This window comes from Leuciscus leuciscus (assembly GCF_965113295.1).
Source record: "Leuciscus leuciscus genome assembly, chromosome: 19".
Lineage (NCBI taxonomy): Eukaryota > Metazoa > Chordata > Actinopteri > Cypriniformes > Leuciscidae > Leuciscus > Leuciscus leuciscus.
The window spans coordinates 14,222,286-14,243,755 of record NC_138743.1 but is presented as its reverse complement, the minus strand read 5'-3'; the positions used below and the strand labels follow the sequence as shown (position 1 = coordinate 14,243,755).

Genomic DNA, 21,470 nt, shown 5'->3' with positions numbered 1-21,470 from the left:
TAATCTAGATTAATCTAGATTAATTTCAAAATTAATCTAGATTAATCTAGATTAAAAAAATTAATCTATGCCCACCTCTAATTTAAAGGTTTTCCACACACAATTTCAATTTAGCAGATACAGAGCTCTTTAATTCGCGACCCACCTCGTTTTATTGTAAGGTGAATTCAGCAAGGCATGTTGTATCTTTGAAGGAACAAAAGCTATTTGTTACAGTTTTTTCTTCATGATTTGTGTGGATGACACACAGCGACATATACAGTATTATCAGCTGTATGGTGTTTTTTTACGCTGAAATGCTTAATTTCGAGAAAGACCCGCCGCGCGCAGTGAGGGAGACCAAACTTACTAAAAAAATATCCAGCGAGAGAGAGGCAAAGAAAAACGCCTGTTCTTAATTTATGTTGCTTTGAACTTTTTTCGTTTTGTACCGTTTTAATTTTTTTATTTAGCTGCAATTTCTTTGACAATAGAAATTTAAAATGTTGCAAGAATAAGATTCTGTGTTTCTTATTTTGCATCACAAAGGGAATAAACTATCGATGCAATGCAACCCTGTTTAAATAAATAAACTGTCCCGACACTTTATTCATACCTTGAAATGTGCGATGGGTTTTCAAACTTAATTAATTTTCTTTTACATTTTCATTGTTTATTTTTTAATTGAAAGCAATACTGTATTGAAAGTATTTTTCTGATTTGGTCGATCTGTTTTGAAAAATGTCTTCCGTTGCTATGGCCGGGTATCACTGTCAGTCATCTCAATCTCGTGAATGATTCACACACACACCGAAAAATAATTTAGCAGATTTATATTTTTACATATTCAATCAGTCTCATTTTTGTTCAAATAATGAAATATATATATATATAGGTAGGAAACTTACCTTTTAAAATGCCGCAGTTGCTGCTGTTTTGCCCTGTCACTTGCGCCACCCGGTATAGCCTATAGTCATTTCGCGAACGACTTTGAAATTCGACTGGTTTATTTTTTTCTGCGGCAGTAATAGGCATTGTGGTTGATTATTTATTAAAGAATTCAATTGATAATCATAACAACAAGTAAGCCTATTTAATTCTGAATATAACAAAGAATGCTTAAGCCGACTAACATCGGTTAGTAACTGCAAGTCCTGAAAATGTTTTAATTTTACGGTAAATTATTTTAATTTATTTCACTGTTATGTTTCAGTTAATAAATCTACAAACACATTAAAATAACACGAAGTAAATGACAAGTAACCTATTGACATAGCCTTTCTAAATTATAGAAAAACTGGGCACACAATGTTAACGTGTGTCTACTTTTTTTAAATTTAATGAATTTGAATTCGTTTAAAACCACAAGATTTATCTTGAATTTATCTGTGACCTCAGCACAGATTACTGCCGCGGCAGATTACGTCATTAAGAGAATAAACTGACACTTTTCAAAGTCTGTGATTACAGCGCCACTCAGCGGTAAAAGGCAGCAAATACACATCCCAATTTTGCCGCCGCGGGAACGGCTGTAAAAGTCTCATTCTGGTTGTCCACCATCTGTATCTCGAAACTTTCGTTTCTGTCTAAATTACTGGAGAAGGTTGTATTTGGACAATTGAATGCATTCCTAGATCTACACAGTATCCATGAAGTGTTTCAGTCTGGTTTTAAGTCCTTGCATAGTACAGAAACTGCACTGTTGAAGGTTTCTAACGACTTGTTACTTACTACTGACTCAGGGAACTGTGCGATTCTAATTTCATTAGATCTTTCGGCTGCATTTGATACCATAGACCATAAGATCTTGATTGCACGCTTAGAAAAATGTGTTGGTATTAAGGGTACTGCGTTGGCATGGTTTAAATCGGACTTGTCTGAAAGAACGATCTCAGTTCGCCTTGGAGAATTTGCCTCCTCAACGGCTTCTTTTACGTGTGGGGTCCCCCAGGGCTCCATTTTGGGGCCTATTTTGTTTGCCCTGTATTTGCTCCCCCTGGGACATATTTTTAGGAAATTTGATATTTCTTTTCATTGCTATGCAGACGACACGCAAATTTATCTGCCTTTGAAAAGAAAAGACACTCCTATGTTAGCGCCTTTATTACGGTGTCTTGAGAAAATTAAGGCCTGGATGGCATTATTTAATGAAAATAAAACTGAAGTCATGTTGTTTTCGCCGGGTGGCACTTATGAATCCTTACAGTTGGATCTTGGGGAATTGAATCCACTAGTGAAACCTCATGTTAAAAATGTAGGTGTTATTATGGACTGTGATTTTAAATTGGACAAACAGATTAACTTGGTAGTTAAATCTATTTTTTTCCAATTTCACTCAGCAAGGTGAAATCTTTCCTGTCTTTTATAGACTTTCATAGACTTCTTCACATTTTTATCTCATCGCGTCTGGATTATTGTAATGGCCTCTATATAGGCATTAGTCAGGCCTCTCTCTCCAGACTGCAGAGGTCCAGAATGCAGCAGCTCGCCTGTTGACGGGTACACGAAAGCGGGAACACATTACCCCTGTTCTCTCCTCTCTTCACTGGTTGCCTGTCCATTTTAGGATTAATTTTAAGATTTTGATGTTTGTTTTTAAATCTCTAAATGGTCTCTTGCACCTAAGTATTTGTCTGAACTGATCAAGCCGTATGCTCCGTCAAGAGCGCTTAGGTCTGCTGACCATTTGCTCTTAGTTGTCCCACGGATAAAGCTGAAGAGCAGGGGTGAAAGAGCATTTGCAGTAGCCGGACCAAAGCTTTGGAACAGTTTGCCCCTGTACATTAGACAGGCTGAAACACTTGCTGTTTTTAAATCTAGTCTTAAAACGTATTACTTTAGTCTGGCATTTGACGCTATGTGAGAGTTGTTTTATTGCTTTTATTTCTGTGCTGTTGATTGTTTGTATCATTGATAGAGGATATACTTGTACAGCACTTTGTTAAACACTTGCTGTTTTTAAAAAGTGCTTTATAAATAAACTTTGACTTTGAAACTTTGATGAACAAATCAGAAAACAGAACGACAAATCTGAAAACAAAATAACAAGTCAGAAAACACAAAGACAAGTCAGACAAAACGGAAAAGGCAGGTATATGTGTCGAATGGAATACTGACCGCTGATTGGACGAGGCATCTGTCAATCAGGACATGCAGAAAGTACAGCCGATTGCGGCAGGAGAAAGTCGATTTGCGTGTGCATGTGTAAATATTAGAGCTGTCTATTTAACCGGCTAATTTAGTGCGATTATTATGGAGAAAAAAAAAAACGTTTCATATTAAAATCTTCTTACCACTGTCTGGTTTGGTCAGACAAAATTATAAAAGAACTCGATCTGGTAAAGTGGGAGAGTGGCATGTAGCAATAACAGCAGATTTAGCTTTTGACGCGAACGACCTGAGTTCGAGTCTCCCTCGAGTGACAAATTGTAATTCACAATATTAACTTCTTGTTTATTGATCTGTATAAAATTAATATCACATGTGGAAAAAACAGCACTCTTGCTTGTGTGCTTAACTATAGGCTACCATATTATATAAGACAAAAGCTCATGCAGGGTCATTGCCCCTATATCTGGAATTTTAGGGGCATTATAACTGCATTCTAATAGTGTTTGTTTGTTTTTTGCAAAGTGATAGACATACTCGATAATGTCAGCTATACCTGCCTTTTCCGTTTTGTCTGTCTTGTCGTTGTGTTTTCTGATTTGTTATTTTGTTTTTGGAATTGTTATTGTGTTTTCTAACTTGTTCATTTATTTTTAGTCTTTCCATTGCGTTTATAAATTTGTTTTGTTTTCAGAATTGTGGTTTGTTTTGCACTTCTCGGTCACCGTAGAAATCAGTCTCCCTACCTTACCATGATTCGCAAAGATAAGCTTATAAAAATTAATAATAATTTGAGCCATCGGGTCCGATTTCACATAAAATGTTAGTTTGACATCATTCGTCTTTGCGTGGTTACGTCACGTCTCTAAACAGAAAGACTTGGCTACTATATGGTGTGTGCTGAGGATGCAGTACTTATAATTTAAAGGTGCAGTAAGCGATTTCAGAGAATCATTGTTGAACACTGTTTATATTTAGGGTGTTTTCACGCCTAGTTCGTTTGAACCCTCCAAATGCTCTCGGAGCGGTTTAGCGTGTATATGTCAACAAACCAAGTGATCTCAGACCCCCCTAAAGGGATCAAAAAGCGAACCGTACCTCAGGGGGTGGTCTGAGTATGGTTCGTTTGTGGGTCCGTTTGTGGTTCGATTTCTTTGTGATATGTGAAAGCGATGAGGTCACGGTCCACTTTGCATTTCGTTTCAACATAAGTACTGCTTTTGAAGAAATATCGTACTATTGTGCTACAGTGTATTCTATGCAGTTCTGGCGCCTCCGTCCCAACATACTGTACAGCACGAAATACATTCACTTCACATGTTAACGCAGTGGTAGAGTTACGCTCACGTGACACTGCAGTTATTCGCAGTCATGTGCGTAATTTGCATGCTTGAATAAATGTGCATGCCGCACATCAGGCCGCCAGATGGTGTTGCTAATATAACTCGCAATGTATAACTATTATCAGACCGGCCCTCGCAGCATTAAAACACTACCGGCCCACCGGGAAAAGTCCAGACTCTCCCGATTGCCACTCCGCTACTGCTGACAGATGTTGTCGAAGGTGGAAGAGTGCACATGCAAAATGCAGAAAGCTGGGATCTGAGTTCTTTTGAGGTTGTGGTGTGAACAAGAAAGGGTCTGAGATCCCTTCAATGCAGAAGAGGATCAAAAAAGAAACCGGGTTCTCTTTTGAGTCCACTATATTGTGAACACCAAAAGGACTGAGGTCACTTTCGGCTGGTTTGCTTTCTGGTTCACTTAAAGTGAACTGGATTTGGTTCTTTTAAAACGAAGTATATGTGAAAACACCCTTAAAGTCAACCCAAAAAACACTGCCCCCAAAAATCCACCAAGAGTGGATGTCTCTTTATCATAGATGAAGCTAAGCAAAATAATGCTAAAAAACACACGAAGAAGACGAATGAATGACAAGAAAGGACAAAAAATTTACATAAAATACACAAGAGTAAATACAAGCAAGAGTTCGATGTTAGCCAGCAGCACACACTCAAAACCAATGTTACTCATGTATGGAGCAGAAACAGCCTCCAGCGCTGTAAAGCTTTTCTAATAATTACACGGGTTCTAAAGCTCTTGCCTGATCATAACCCTTTTCTTTTTCTCTTTTTTAATGTCTCTCAGCCATCTCTCTTTCTACAGTCAATTTCCCTCTTGCTCACTCTCTGACACGCCCCCTACTGCTGATTGACTCACTCTCTCTCCTCCCCCATCATGAGTGGACACGCCCCTTACTGCTGATTGACTCACTCTCTCTCCTCCCCCATCATGAGTGGATACGCCCCCTACTGCTGATTGACTCACTCTCTCTCCTCCCCCATTATGAGTGGACATGCCCCCTACTGCTGATTAGCTCACTCTCCCCCATTATGGGTGGACACACCCCCTACTACTAGGAGTGCAACGGATCAAAAAACTCACGGTTCGGATCGTTTCTCGGATCAGAGTCACGGATCGGATCATTTTTCGGATCAGCAAAAAAAAAACATACATTCTTTTTAACATAATTAATGAAAAACAACTTAAAGTGCAACATAAAACGGCATCTCCTTCCTTTAAACATGGACCAATGCTTTATGTGTTTCCACTGTCATATAGGGCTGTCAAAATTGCTCAATTGCTCAAAATTGCTCAAAAATGATGTTCGAATATTCCCTCTAAAAAACACATATTCGAATTATTCGAACATCTGGTTGCGCATTTTGTCAATGACGTGCATTAGGCCTATGTCAATAACAGGACAAATTAATACAAAGAGACATAACTACTTGTATGTAGTTCATTTAAGTTTAAACATATTTGACAACGTATTACCTTGCTCGCTCGCACTCGCAGGCACTCTTTCTCTCTCTCTCTCTCGCCGTCACCCATGCTGCGTTCACACCAAACGCGAATAGAGCGTCTGGCGCGAGTGATTTCAATGTGAAGTCAATGTAAAGACGCGTTTACGCACGTCTGGAGGTTTTGCGGCGCGAATGAGGCGTCACGCTCTCTGCGGTTCATAACGCTCGCCATGACCACGCGGTGTGTGGACTGAACATGCGCACAACTTTTTTTTCATAAATCAATCCGCGGATCACGTGAGAGCCGAACCGAAGATATTGATCCGAACGGATCACGGATCAATGATGATCCGTTGCACCACTACCTACTACCTCTTATTGGTAGTGGCTGGTTTGTTCAGATGACATATTTTCGGATACATGCCTAGTACAGGGTTGTCAAACTCAGTTTCAACTCTAATTTAACACACCTGAACCAGCCAATCAAGGTCTTCAGGATTACTAGAATCTTCCAGGCAGGTGTTTTGGAGATAAACTCTGCAGGACAGTGGCCCTCCAGGAGCAGAGTTTGGCACATGTGGCCTAATAGGACATACTTCTTATTGTCATGTCGATGTACAATGTCAGATCCATTCTGATTTGTGATCACCGATTCATCCACGCAGAGGAGCAGTGCTGAAGCACTAATAAATAATAACTACTCAAAATACTCACAAAAATAAAAAAAATAACTAAAGTAACTTGCAATTTTATGTTTAAACAGAGATGGCGATAGTGAGGCAAAAGTTTCATAAGGCAACTTTAATGAAATATGATTATTTATAATTCTTTAGTTTCATCCACTTTCTTATCCTTGAAAGTTGCTGTCCTACATTTTGGCCAACTCGCAGCATCTTTTTTTGTGGTTGTTGTTGTCTACTATTTGAAAGACTTTGCATTAGGAGCACTCCTGTGACGCTTTAAAATGCTGTCTAAGTAGGAATAGAGCTATAGTATATCTCTCTTTTAATGAAGTGATCTGTATATAATCCTTGATTATTTACTTGCATCTCTCTATTTCGAAGTAAAGAATAATCTGTGTTCTTCTTTTTTCTTCTTTTTTAGGCTAAAGCCCACCCTGCCATTTGTCCCATGGAATCAGGAGGGATGGAAGACTAGCCTGTGTTCAGTCCCTCCTGTGTGTCACTCACATTCTCTGTTGGCCTTAGCCAACAACACATGTGTGAAATCTACCTTTTTTGAATTAAGGGAACGTTTTGTGAAACTCTACCGTAGGAAGGTGTGTCCCAAAGCACCACTGTATAGCATATCACACATCACATATTCATAATTGCCTTCTGTGTTTTTTTTATTGCACAGACACTAGTTTTCTTAATGATGACAGTTTAAGGGGAAGTAAATGGTTTCATGTCATGCGTTGGGCTTTTAAGATGTCAAGTAAAGGAGAATTGTGTTTTTAAGAATGTTTCTTGTTTCGTGGATCCGGCTCATGGTTGGGATGATGGCGCCATAGGACTTAAACTTTTCAGGGAAACCAAATGGCTTAAGTTGTCTTATGTCTTACTGAAAAGTATTTTGACTTAAACAGTTACACATTTCACCTTTGAAAATAGTTGTATTGTCTCTCAAACTTGTGACCATTTAAAATTTTCATTTAAAATAAAAGCTACACGGTTTGATATTTTGCTTCACATTCCTATATTTTAGTGTCCATATGTACAGTATGTATTAATGGTGTTTTGTTTGTTCTGCCCTCAGGCTCACTTGCATCATTATCTAGCAGTGGATGGCATGGAGTTGGCAGGGTTTAATGAGGCACTATCATCTATCTCAGATCTTATTGATGACTACACACACCTGGAACACCCTCTCATGCCCAACGCACCCAGACTCACCATCGCCACCTGACCGCTGTGTATACTAGCAAAGACCCTTTCAAGGCAAGTCATTTCAGTCGGCGGCCATCTTTGAAACTCCTCTCGGGCAGCTATTTCAGTCATGCAAGTACAGCTCCTATCTCTTTGAATGGGGAAACATCAAATTCTCCAAAGCTGTTCACAAAGCTTACGATTAAATTTCATATTTGAAATCACCAATGAAATCTTACAACAACTGTCTCATAAATGTTGTTTCTTATGCTTTTTTAAAAGCATTAACAGCAGCTGCAGGGACGCAAATACTTTACTAATCAGCGATTTGGTCTTTTAGTTAGAAGGCGTATATCTTATTCCACTATATTGCACACTGCACTTTCTCCCTTTCATTGTAATATACCATCTTTAGCCCTATTCGGATGGTAATCGTTTCTCCTGTGGACATCTGTAAATACATTTGCATGGCACCTCAGTGTTAAACTCATGCATTCGGATGACGAATTATTCGCTGTTGAGGAGCGAGTTTTGTGATCCTACGAACTCGGGAACACACTTAGACAGGGTCAATTTTCACAAAATCAGAACCCCGAAGGCATTTTGTGATTATTTATATTGTACAACATTTCTAGGGGTATTAAGGGGTGCTGAATCCAAATCTGCTGTATATGAAGCTCAAAAATGTCCCAAAATGCCTCAAAATTGAGAAATTAAAAATGGCCGCCACCGCCAGGCTGAAATCTATTTTTCAGTATATCTTTTTGACTAAACAAGGTACAAACAAGAAATAAATGTGCTTTTGTAAGTTTTCCTACATGGGCAATTCAATGCCATATTCAGATTTGAGATGAAATGTGAAGAAACTGCTTAGATATTGCAAAAAATAGTTGTTTTTAACTATGAACTATTATTAACTAATTAATAATTAAGTTATTATTATTATTAATATTATTATTACTATTATTGTTGATATTATCAGGCTACATTTACTTACGTATTTTGTTTTGAGGTCAAATGTACAAACAAATACAAAAAGTTACAAACTTTAAATAAATGTTCACAGGTTTTCACACATGGGGAATTTAACATCCTGTCCTGATTTAGATCAAGTGTCAATAATCAGCTTGAAAATCACACAAGTATAGAGAAAAATGTGGTCATTAGTGATAAAGAGGTTGTCAATCAAATAAGATCCAAAAGCAGGAAGATCCATGGGTCATGGTGATATTTATTGAACTATATGCCAGTAAGTTACAGTGACAGCTTATTCGCAGTCCTCTTCAATGTTCTGGCAAGTGTTGTCAAGTTTCCTGCAGTTGCATGCGTCTATACATTCCATGTGACTCTTTCTGAATAATAGAAGAATAGAATAGATAGATTACAACCAGTACAAGTACAGGTACATTGGAATACTCTACCAGTCTATCATATTTGTACATTCTTGTACACAATGATCAACATCAGCTAATTCCCTATACACATACCTGCAGCTGCAGCATTGGCTGAGGCATCCCTTGGTACACCCACATGAAGTGAACTCCCTGCAGGCTTTAGGCATAGGTGGCAGAGACATTAGCCGTGGCACTAATTGACCTTCCTTGTGCATCCATACCATTTCATCCACTGGAGGAAGATCAGGATGTGGCAGGTGAGCTTGGTTCCAGATTGTCGCTTGATAGTGTGAACGCATGATATGAAACTTTACTGCATCTGAGGTTGGAGGCAGAGTCTCTTGTGGACGACCTTTGAAAAAACAACTTCACTCTTGCTTTGTTGCATGTATCAACCTCGGGCACACCATACATCTTACAGATGAATTTCTCTGTTGAATTCACAATATCTTCTGTGAGAGGGCCCTTCCCAAGGCCAGTAAGATCGGTGTGATGTTGCTCGAACACCTGCCAGGCTGTTTTCTTTCCGTGACCGCTGAACTGAGACACACTATCACAGCCAGTGATGGCATGGAAGGCAAGAAGTGTGTCCACTTGATCATCAGAGAGTAACTTACGAATGTCATGTACTGGAAAATACTTTGGATCCTTTGATGTCCCGGCTTTCATGTAGAGATGGGTACATCCAATTCTGTCATGATGTGCTAGAAGTAGAAGAAGCACGTCTGTGTCACGAGCTGACACGACTATTGTGTCCATAGGAGCATGGATGCAGTGCAAAATCAGTCGTGTATCAGCCTCCTCATGGTCAGCACACAGAGAGGAGATTTCAAGTTCTGGATCTGATGACTTGACAGTGGTCGCTTCAGCAAACCCACCTGATACTACAACCACTACGGCCGCCACTTCTCCCGAAATACATAAAAGTAAGTGCCAGGTGAACTGGGAGAAGAAGTTACTTACACAATGGGTATCTGATATGAATAAAACGTGTCTAATTATAATGGAAAGGATTATTATTGCCTCTTCCATAGACATCAGTGTGTATTTGACATACTCTGAATGTATTGTTTTTTTTTTAGTTCTTATGTGAATTTATATGTCTGAAACCTAAAATAAACATTATGTGGTTGAAAACACTGAAAAGTTTTGATATATGACAGCTCTGAGCGCGCCTGTCTCTGGCTTAGCGCCAGCCAATGTGCGAAAGCACATTTGAATTTAGCAGTTGATCACGTGATGCACTGACCGTTCTAATCACACCGGTATGATCGTACGCTCCAGGGACCAGCCTAGACTGATCACACCGGTGTGATCGTACGTGCGAAAGGGTTAAATGAAATAAATTTAAAGTCTTTCCTCCAATCAGTCAGTGTAAAAGCAAGTGTGTTAAGTTTACTGACATTGATGTCATCTAGCTAATCGTGCTAATAGGCTTCTTTTAGTGATAAAAAATGCTAAAATACACTCACCTAAAGGATTATTAGAAACACCTGTTCAATTTCTCATTAATGCAATTATCTAATCAACCAATCACATGGCAGTTGCTTCAATGCATTTAGGGGTGTGGTCCTGGTCAAGACAATCTCCTGAACTCCAAACTGAATGTCAGAATGGGAAAGAAAGGTGATTTAAGCAATTTTGAGCGTGGCATGGTTGTTGGTGCCAGATGGGCCGGTCTGAGTATTTCACAATCTGCTCAGTTACTGGGATTTTCACGCACAACCATTTCTAGGGTTTACAAAGAATGGTGTGAAAAGGGAAAAACATCCAGTATGCGGCAGTCCTGTGGGCGAAAATGCCTTGTTGATGCTAGAGGTCAGAGGAGAATGGGCCGACTGATTCAAGCTGATAGAAGAGCAACTTTGACTGAAATAACCACTCGTTACAACCGAGGTATGCAGCAAAGCATTTGTGAAGCCACAACACGCACAACCTTGAGGCGTATGGGCTACAACAGCAGAAGACCCCACCGGGTACCACTCATCTCCACTACAAATAGGAAAAAGAGGCTACAATTTGCACGAGCTCACCAAAATTGGACAGTTGAAGACTGGAAAAATGTTGCCTGGTCTGATGAGTCTCGATTTTTGTTGAGACATTCAGATGGTAGAGTCAGAATTTAGCATAAACAGAATGAGAACATGGATCCATCATGCCTTGTCACCACTGTGCAGGCTGGTGGTGGTGGTGTAATGGTGTGGGGGATGTTTTCTTGGCACACTTTAGGCCCCTTAGTGCCAATTGGGCATCGTTTAAATGCCACGGCCTACCTGAGCATTGTTTCTGACCATGTCCATCCCTTTATGACCACCATGTACCCATCCTCTGATGGCTACTTCCAGCAGGATAATGCACCATGTCACAAAGCTCGAATCATTTCAAATTGGTTTCTTGAACATGACAATGAGTTCACTGTACTAAAATGGCCCCCACAGTCACCAGATCTCAACCCAATAGAGCATCTTTGGGATGTGGTGGAACGGGAGCTTCGTGCCCTGGATGTGCATCCCACAAATCTCCATCAACTGCAAGATGCTATCCTATCAATATGGGCCAACATTTCTAAAGAATGCTTTCAGCACCTTGTTGAATCAATGCCAGGTAGAATTAAGGCAGTTCTGAAGGCGAAAGGGGGTCAAACACAGTATTAGTATGGTGTTCCGTATAATCCTTTAGGTGAGTGTATATACTACAATTATTTAAACTTGATAGATAGATAGATAGATACATAGAAATATTATTGATCCCCTTGGGATGTTTATGAAAACATGTCACATTATGAAAATATACACTGGACATGACTTTACCTGTTAGCTGTCTTATGTTTCCGATCAGCCGTTCTGAGAAGTGTGAGAAAGGCTAAGCTCGGGGGATAGGCAGGGTGATATTGGGGAGGACAAAGGTTGGGGAGTGTATTACAGCACATTTGACACATTTTACCTCAAAACAAAATACAAACTAAGTAAAAGTAGCCTGATAATATTAATAATAATAACTCATTAATTAGTTAATAATAGTTCATAGTTAAAAACAACTATTTTTGCAATATCTAAGCAGTTTCTTCACATTAGATCTCAAATCTGAATATGGCATTGAATTGCCCATGTAGGAAAACTTACAAAAGCACATTTATTTCTTGTTTGTACCTTGTTTAGTCAAAAAGATATACTGAAAAATAAATTTCAGCCTGGCGGTGGTGGCCATTTTGAATTTCTCAATTTTTAGGCATTTTGGGAAATTTTTGAGCTTCATATACAGCAGATTTGGATTCAGCACCCCTTAATACCCCTAGAAATGTTGTATAATATAAATAATCACAAAATGCCTCCAGCACTTTTAATAAGCACATTTTCAGAAATTCTGCCTCATTCGCATGATTGTCTGCTGTAAATAAAATGTCATATGCTTGGAATTAGAATAAATTCATATTTTATTTAAAAATAGGAAAATAATATCCTAATTATTTGTTTTTTATCTCAAAATAATGCATGTCATTTAAAAAATGTGGAAATGAGCAGAAATAAGTTAATACAGCATCTTATTGACATGAGGTAAACATAAAGCTGCTTGGTTTATATTTTTAAATGTGTATAGTTGCTGCCATTTCAAATGTTTGCTTGCTTTTCTTTATCCTTTGAGTGGTGATGAAAGTGCACATTGTTCTTGTAAATACTTTACAGCATTTCAGTAATAAAAGTGTAATGGTGCGTTCACACTGGACGCGAATTGCGCGTCAGGCGCGAGTGATTTCAATGTTAAGTCAATGCAAAGACGCGTTAAGCCTTGTTTATACTCGACGCGTCCGCATGAGCGCGAAGGTGCGCGCGGCAAAAATGACGTCATTGCGGTGTGGGCAGTCGTGCGCTTTGGGTTCGCAAGACCCATTTCGCCTGGCGGTGTGCGCGACATTTTTTGTAACAACGCGCGCGGCGCCGCATCCGAAGGTGAACGACTTCGAGCCGAATCTGGCCGAGCTCGAACTTCTCACCACACCGGCACCCAGTTTGCACGTCTAAATTAGTTGCTTACATTTAACAAATGAGCATACAATAGCATAAAAAGTGTTTTTAATGAACATAAAGGTCCATGTTTAATAAAAATGTTCACGAAACTTAATGAAATGTTTAGTGAAATTAGAAAATATAAGAGATTGTTAATTTATTTATATTGTATACATATTCTCATATCCATAGGCCTATATTTTGTAAATTGTCACTAGTAATAATCTCAGGGTTTACTGGGTTTTACACGATTCTTCTTGTAGTGTGGTATTGGTGGCCGTGTACTAAAATAAACATTGTCACGTGTGTATAGCTTCTTTTTCTAACCGCTGATTCCTGATGGTTTAGAGGATAATTACTTGAGTCGCCCCCTATCGTTTCAAAGAATAGTACAACGGCGAGCGCGTCAAGTATAAACGCCTCGTCCGTTTGGGGAGGTGCGCGCGCAGTCTGCGGAGACTCGCACTGTATGGCTTTACGCGCGTAAAAAATTCCTGCGGCGCGAATGAGGCGTAGAGCGCGGCGCGGTAGAATGTTTTATGTAGTGCTTTTTGTGCATTCTCGTGTTTGACGCGAATTCGCGTCTGCCGCCCGAGTTGAAAAATCTGAACTTCTGCGTCAATTCGCGCCGCGTTAACCAATCAGGAGCCTGCTTGCTGCTGTCACGTGGTGAAGTGACAGTTTATAATGTTATTTTATGTTTGGCCTCAATAAATTATTTTGTAATATGACTAAAATGCACAACAAAGCAAATCTTTCACATAAAAACTCGATTTCAATATATGAGAGATACTCATTTTGTATTGAATGCAATTTATTCCATATCTATATGAAACATTATTAATCTAATGTGAAGACAACAAATACAATTTAGTGTATACAAACTAAAAAAAAAATCACAGGACAGGTTTCACTTTTGGAGACTGGCTCCATTTATTATCAAAACAAAAATAAATGACAGATTAGGTGAGTGCGGGCGAGGGTGAACCTCGCGCCGGGCTGTACAGCGCGGGCTCGTCAGGCAGCGACCACTCGAGGCCGAGGCCTTATACGGCCTACGCTGTCCTCGTCAGCGTCCTCACCGTTAGGTCCACCAAACCTAGGTCCTGGACCAAATTGTGAAACTCCTGAAACCCTCCGGAGAGTCTGGTGGACCCGAGTACAGCGACGATGTCCCCTACACAGCTGTTTCTGCTCTCCAGAGCATATACGAGCGGTGACTCTCTCGATTAATGCTAATGCTAATGCTCGATAAACATCTAAAAAAGATGGCCGTCAACGGGTTTCGAAACTTTCGCCTCTGACGCGCGTAAATTTCGCTTCAAACTTTTGTTTTTACGCGCGTCAATCTCGCTCTTGACACGCGAATGTACACATGTGGTCAAGCGTCAAACTAGACGCGGTAGACGCGAATTTGACACGCTATTCGCGTCCTGTGTGAAAGGCCCATGAGTCGGCTAACTCATTAAAATGGATCCAAATTACAGCAAAGCATAATTGTTATCCTATGGTGCTCAGCAGTGGACAAAAAGGATTTAAACAGTACATTTTCAATTAATCTCTTCTTGTAAACTCAGTGATGTGGATTCGGAAAGCAATTAAATCACCTCACGACCTTGGTGTGTATCAAAAAAACAACAACAACAAAAACAAGGTAATTTGGCCGGGGATTTTGCACTTGTGGTGGTAGAAAAACACTGACATTCTGGATTCGGACAGCAATTAAATCACCGACCAGCCCCTGTAAATTATTATGTTGCAAATTAGCTCTAAATAAATATTAATAATCAATCATAACTTGTTATAATTAATTATGAATATTTGGATCAGTTTATAGAATTAACTTAATGTAGTAAAATTAATATTACAATCAATTAACCTGTTTGTGCCATGAACACTCAATGTTAATTGTTTATTAATTTTACTGAAATGTAAATTTCCGGGGTATGGGACATGTCTGTCTTACTGTACAGTACTATTCAGAGCCTGTAGTCAAAATCTACATGATTAGGGATTAGGGACTAGGAACAGTATGAGCTTGAGACACGGACAACTTTACGTGTGATATGAACACGACTTTATTAATTAGACTAAACACTTAAACTACTCTAACACATACATACATACATACATGCACACAGTTTACCAAGGGAAAGAGAGCTGAAGCAGAATACAGGAAAGCAAGAAGTTATTGCATTGTTTGAAATTCAGCAGATCAACAGCCTTGAGCAAACCATCAGTTTAGTTCTAACACGCCCTTCTTTAAAAGGGGTAAGGATACTTAATGTATCAAATAATGAGACTAAGTTTGATACTTGCATGTCTTGCCCATTTGAATTAAACTGTCCTGGTGCAATTTGTTGAGGCTCCAGTTGATCTTTGCTGATGTTGTCTTGATGAGAGTGAACCAGTGGGAGTCAGAGGATCTTTCTTTGGTGAATGGAAAGACAAGGCTGCAGCCTGGCACAAGCTTGGGGGTCCTTAGAAAACTTCTAGTTCAGCATCATCTTCACATCAGGATTTCAGAAAGGGACTAAGAGGCGTGATCTTGTGATCAGTGATTTTTAAAGTGGGAAGATGTCACACCCTTTGGAGGGTTGTGAGCCAATAAGAAGTTGTTCCCTTTGGAGGGAATTTCTTTTCGACCTTTTGTTCAAGCAGGCCTTTGAACATGTAATTTGATTGGGTGTTTAACAAAAGAATCTTCAAGATTCTTATAATATTAATGCATCACAAAGTTAGAAAAATGTAATGTAAATTAACAAATGGGGGACGAAGATTGGAGTTTATAGAGACTAAACATGCTACACATATGATTTTGGTTAACCATAGTATACAAGTCTGAAACATTAATCCAAAAGAGTTTAAAAGAGAGAATGAATACATAGGCCAAACCACATAAAAGGAAAATCATGAGATGGGAAAATTAGATACATGTTTAAACATTTCTCAAGTGGTTATATATAGAATATATAGGATTAAAAGGGTTTATTTCTCCTTCTCAGCAAGAATTAAGTGAGAGTCACAACTCTTTGCAAATTCCTTTTGGGTCGTAAAAGTCTTATCAGTCTTAATAGCCCCTTTCACACAGAGATTCCGGAAAATACACGGATAAAGTGACCCGGGATTTGACCCGGGTTCATTTGATTTTGATTCATTCACACTGCCAGTGATTTTCCGGAATCAGAGATCACACACAACCCGTAAAAATCCCGTAAAGACACGTGACATCGATGTGACTTGTAATGTCTCAGCAGCGTCTTAAGTTTGCTCTTGAGCTGCGATTTCTCTCTCGAGAAACCACGCTTGTGCTTTTTTTTTTCTCTGATTCGATCATAAACTTGCGCATTACGTACCGTTTCACTAGCTGGCAAACATTCCCGGCTTCAGCGTCATCACTACGACACGGCATTATTATGACTTTTGTTCACACAGCGCGCGTTCCGGTACTGAACACGGCAATGTTACTAGGTCCCCAACCCGGCATCGGTGCCGGCATCAATCCCGGGTCGTGTTTGCGTTCACACAGAAATTTGCCGGCAATTTGCCAGGATCATCACGCTGTGTGAAAGGGGCTAATGTTTCCTGTAACAGGACACCGGGTTCTGCCAGTGTGTTAGCTTCATTTGGGATGTTAGTTTTGGGGGAAGTTTCACAGACCTTTGTTGGGAGAGTAAGTTTGCTGGATTATTCATTAAATATAATTAATAATTTGTGTGTGTCTGATTGGTCCAGATGCTACATTAAGAATATCTTACGGCCCCATGAGAAACAATTACGGCCAGAACAGGCCTTTTTGTGTACGTAGTCTTTGATACTAGACAAAGTGATCTACATGTATAATAAACAATACTTTCAAATTGGACCAATATTTTCTTGATGTAAACTGTCTCTTTTGTAGAGACTATGGGCCCTATTTTAACAATCTAAGCGCACAGCGCAAGTGCACTTAGGGCGTTCAAATCCACTTTTGCTAGTTTAACGGCGTGAAAAATGGTCGGCGCTCCCAGCGCATGGTCTAAAAGCGTTGTCCCTATTCTCTTAATGAGTAATGGGTGTGTTTTGGGCTTTATGTGCAATAAACCAATCAGAGTCTCATCTCCCATTCCCTTTAAAAGCCAGTTGCGCTCGCGCCATGGTGGATTCGCTATTTACATGCCGGAATTTGCAAGCGAAAAAACTGAACGCTTCTCCAGCGAGGAAACGGACCATCTACGGGACAAACCGGATTCCACCATATCTTTATGTACACAATAATAATCTCTTGCATTGTAATCCTTTCATTTTTAATATTTGGCATGTTTGTGTGCTGATGCGCGTTCCTGTGAATGTAATAAGCTGATTGTACGCGCGTTGTTGACCCCCCTTTAAATAACAAAAAAAAAACAAACAGGTTTTTGTTTGTCAGTTCCAGTTCCTCAAAATAGCAACCCGCCAACAATGCACTTGAACACACATCATTTCAGACCAGCAGCCCATGGGTGCACAAATGGGCAAATGCATTTGCTATTTAAAGCAGGACGTGAAAATGAAAACTGTGTCGGGCTGAAACTAGCAAAAAACACTTGCGTCGCGCCTGGCGCTGCATTGCGCCAGGTATATGATAGGGCCCATAGAAACATTGGCTCAACCAGTGGTGTGAATTCGGAGTGGATCTGTGGATCTATAACAGACAAAGAGAGTTTTGGTGACACTAGTGCATTGATGGACAGTTCTGGTACTGCAGAGTTGAGCTCCATCCCTAATCTAACAAACCTACCTGTAATTATCAAGTAATCCTGAAGACTTTGGTTAGATTTGTTTATAGAGGTGTTGGATCAGGGATGTACCTCATCTCTGCAGGACAGTAGCCTTCAGGGAAAGGAATTGCCCATCCATGTACAAGTGCCACTTCACCTGTAAAATGTTATTACAGTTTGTTTGTTTTTGTGTATGAAAAAGTTAATAAAATAGTCATAATATCAAACATTGCCTGAATAATGTAGTTTTAATAGAAGGAAACAGGTTCATTTTTTATTACACTTCAGTAAAACACAAGAAATGCCACTTTATGTAATACTAGATTAACACACACAGTCATTTCTATAGTCTTGTCATTGGCACAGTCAAACTCTCATCCTCATTTAATATGGCTCTCTATATTGACCTGTTGGCAGGTGATTTGTTTGCAGGTTAGCTTTATTTTTACTTTACACTTGTTTTCATATCCCTATAATCATTCATTCAGAAGGTTTTAATTTATGCCTGTTTAATCAATTGTTGCAGGTCCCTAAAGTATTTTTGTCATTCTCTAATGACCAGTGATACAGTTCATTGATCATGTTGTCGTGTTTGAAGCTATGTTTCCCTTAAAACATTTTAATACCTCATAGGTTTTTAATTCAATTCAATCTTAAATTCTTGCATAAAGTCATAAAAGGTCTTAAATGTAATATCCTTAAACATGCAGACAGTGATGGGTATTAACTGATTAAATGTCATGGATTACGTAATCAGATTCCAAAAATGTAGTACTTGTAATTATATTATATTACAGTACGTTTTAAAATGCTCATAATCAGATTACAGTTACTTTTTATAGATTATATGATTATGTATTCACACAATGGCAGCAAATTATTCATCATTTATTCAATCTTTTTACCCTTATATTTTCTTTTCTAAAAAATCTGATTGTGTCATACGGTTTAGCTTTGACTATGTTCACAATGTGGAACTACTAAACACTGGATATGATAAAGAGTGTTTCACAGCTATGCATCAGCAGTGACAAAAATATTTAAATCCTAGAAAACGTTGAATGTGTAATGTCATTGCTGTTTTCATGTTTATAATTATTTGTTCATGTAATGCAGTGATTCCCAAACTTTTTTTTTTGGGAAAACCCCAAAACCTAAAACATTTTCTTGGAGACCCCTGAGATTTTAAACAAGTTTGATCAAAAGTAATCTAAAAGTAGTCCGAATACATTACCTAAAATGAGTAATATAGATTACATTACTAACTACAATTTTCGTCATGTAATTTGAAATTAGTAAAAGACTACAATTTGCGATTAATCTGCCCAGTACTGCATACAGATACCCTATAGGTGGGTCAAATTCTCAAGAGCTGTTCACACATACAGCAATTCATAGTTTTAAGTCCCATGACTGGCACAGAGACCTGGAGAGCAAAACACCCATACAACTGCAGCACAGGGCTGTCAATTATGATTCTGTTACAAGCCATGAATATTAAGATCACCTCTCAAATATATGTGAACAGAAAAGCAAGTTCTGGATACCTGTGATCCATAAAGGCACCCGCCACAGTATTTCAATCACTCCAAACAGCAGGACATCCTAAACACGTAACGTGGTTTCATGTACTATTTAAAAGATCAAATTCAGGATACACCTTATTGATGATGCATGCTATATACAGGAACACACAAGCACGGAATATGATCTTAATGCATTAAGCCATATCAAACATTTTCTCTATAATGATTTTCTTTGGAAAAACGCTTAACGTGCAGTTAAGTGTGTTGCGTACATATTGTGTTAAATGTTTATCTGTCTGCCCATATGTAGGATGCATCATCAATAAGGTGTATGTTGAATTTGGTCTTTTAACAGCACTGTCCAGGTACAAAAATGGTAAGAAATAACAATATGCAGTGACTAATTGTCTGGAAGTCAATTGTTGCAAAGTTCAAGAGAGTTCAGCTCTTTGCAAATGCACAGCACTGCGGCAGCTACCGATAGGAGTGTGTACTGTGCTGGTTCATCCGACTCTTGACGTCAGTTTGCCCCTGAATATATTATTTATATTAATATTATCTTTCCCCATATACTGCACCACATTAATGCTCTATTTTAAATTACTTTTATCTTGTCTTCTGTTCAGACCTTCTAAAGCTATGAAAAATATATTTTTCCTTCATGAATATTTATGCAGTTGAACATGAATAGGAATGCAAAAGGATGGCTTTCCCTGGGTATTCCATTATAGATCTTGCCTTTGGCACGATTTCTGTTTTCAGTGTCACCTCTAGTTGGTTGAGCTTCACTCCAGGATAATTTTTTTTTAAAGAGGTTTAAATTATTCGGACTTTTGACTTACTCAGAAGCATATATCAATGTTTAACCTCTGAGCTGAGTTTTTGGAAGGTCAGCATGTTATCCTACAAGTTCACTTGATAATGCAGTGTTATCTCTACAGGTACCTGTGACTGAGGATTTGAGTCATAGTTAAAGCAAGACTTGTATTTACATGTTTGACATTGCTTCATTAAAGTGTTTACAAAATGTCTCCCCTTCTTCTTTACTTGCCATATTCCAAACAACAGAGTAAAACACTGATTTTGATTTGTTCAGACAGTTGGGTGTTTACGCATGAAACATACTCTACTCAAATATGTGAATGCAGACACAATTTCACTGGTGCTTATGAAAGTCATTTCATAAGACAAGTACACACTGCACTTTCTGCGTCGACTCTAAAATAATCCACCTTATTTTACATTGTGGAAAAATATATTTTTGTGAATGTGTGAGACTTCTGATTCATTAGCTGCTATAGGTAAATAACTAGAAGAATAACAAAGTGCAGTAAACATTACAACTATTTGTGCTACAAACTAGTTTATAATTATGACAATACATTAAAATAAAATGGTAAGAAATGCCAGTTTGCATTATCAAGCAGCATTACAAGCTGTTTTGTACAGCTAAAAATAACTGTAAGCGGATGACACGAAGCCAGACACATTCAATTTACAAATGGCTGCGCTTGCTCTACATTAAAAATAAAGTGGATACTGGATAGTTTCATTAGTGAAAACACATTTGGTCTTACCTCTTCTTGGTAAACTACTGTAAAACAACAGTTTGAATTAGGTCTTTCTGAACCATGCCATTACATGTTATAAAAGCGTATAGCTGCCTGAACCAACACATTCAGTTCAATGGCAGACGATTGAAAGCAGCTCTGAGGTACTGAGGTTTATTACCTGCACCAAAGTGCATGAACACATTTACAACAGGAGTGTGTTGACAATTACTTGTGTCTTCGTTTACATACTTGCATAGAGTATTTCTGGCCAAAACTGTGAATATGCTTGCTTTAAGTAAAACTAATAAGCATTGTGTACTTCCTTTTTTTTTTTGTCTCTGTTTTATATTAAGTGCAGCTCTGAGAACATGTCGTCGTCACCGTTACACTTCCTCTGACACACACAAGACGTGATCCACTGCATCTTCCAGCGTACGTTAGATCCTCCTTTGCAGTGGAAGTCTATGTTCAGCATTGTGGACTTGTTGGGAAAGC

At 38.8% G+C, this 21,470-nt stretch overlaps 1 protein-coding gene and 1 long non-coding RNA gene across 4 annotated transcripts in view; one reads left to right on the top strand and one right to left on the bottom strand.

The window, feature by feature from the left end:
- The window catches only part of tube1 (tubulin, epsilon 1), a 50,970-nt gene extending 29,500 nt beyond the window's left edge, over window positions 1-21,470 (top strand). The window contains exons 11-13 of one of the 3 annotated variants that reach the window (XM_082148498.1): window positions 6,996-7,170; window positions 7,650-7,831; window positions 21,334-21,470. In XM_082148498.1, coding sequence (XP_082004624.1) covers window positions 6,996-7,170; window positions 7,650-7,799 — 325 coding nt within the window. In that variant the 3' untranslated portion in view covers window positions 7,800-7,831; window positions 21,334-21,470. Of the gene's footprint in view, window positions 1-6,995; window positions 7,171-7,649; window positions 8,314-21,333 lie in introns of those variants that run through there. The other 2 variants (XM_082148499.1, XM_082148500.1) reach the window with 2 other exon arrangements.
- LOC309482945 lies at window positions 8,971-9,307 on the bottom strand. Its single transcript, XR_014200454.1, has 2 exons — window positions 9,247-9,307; window positions 8,971-9,111 (listed from the first exon to the last, which is right to left on the bottom strand). It is a non-coding gene; the product is annotated as an uncharacterized lncRNA (long non-coding RNA).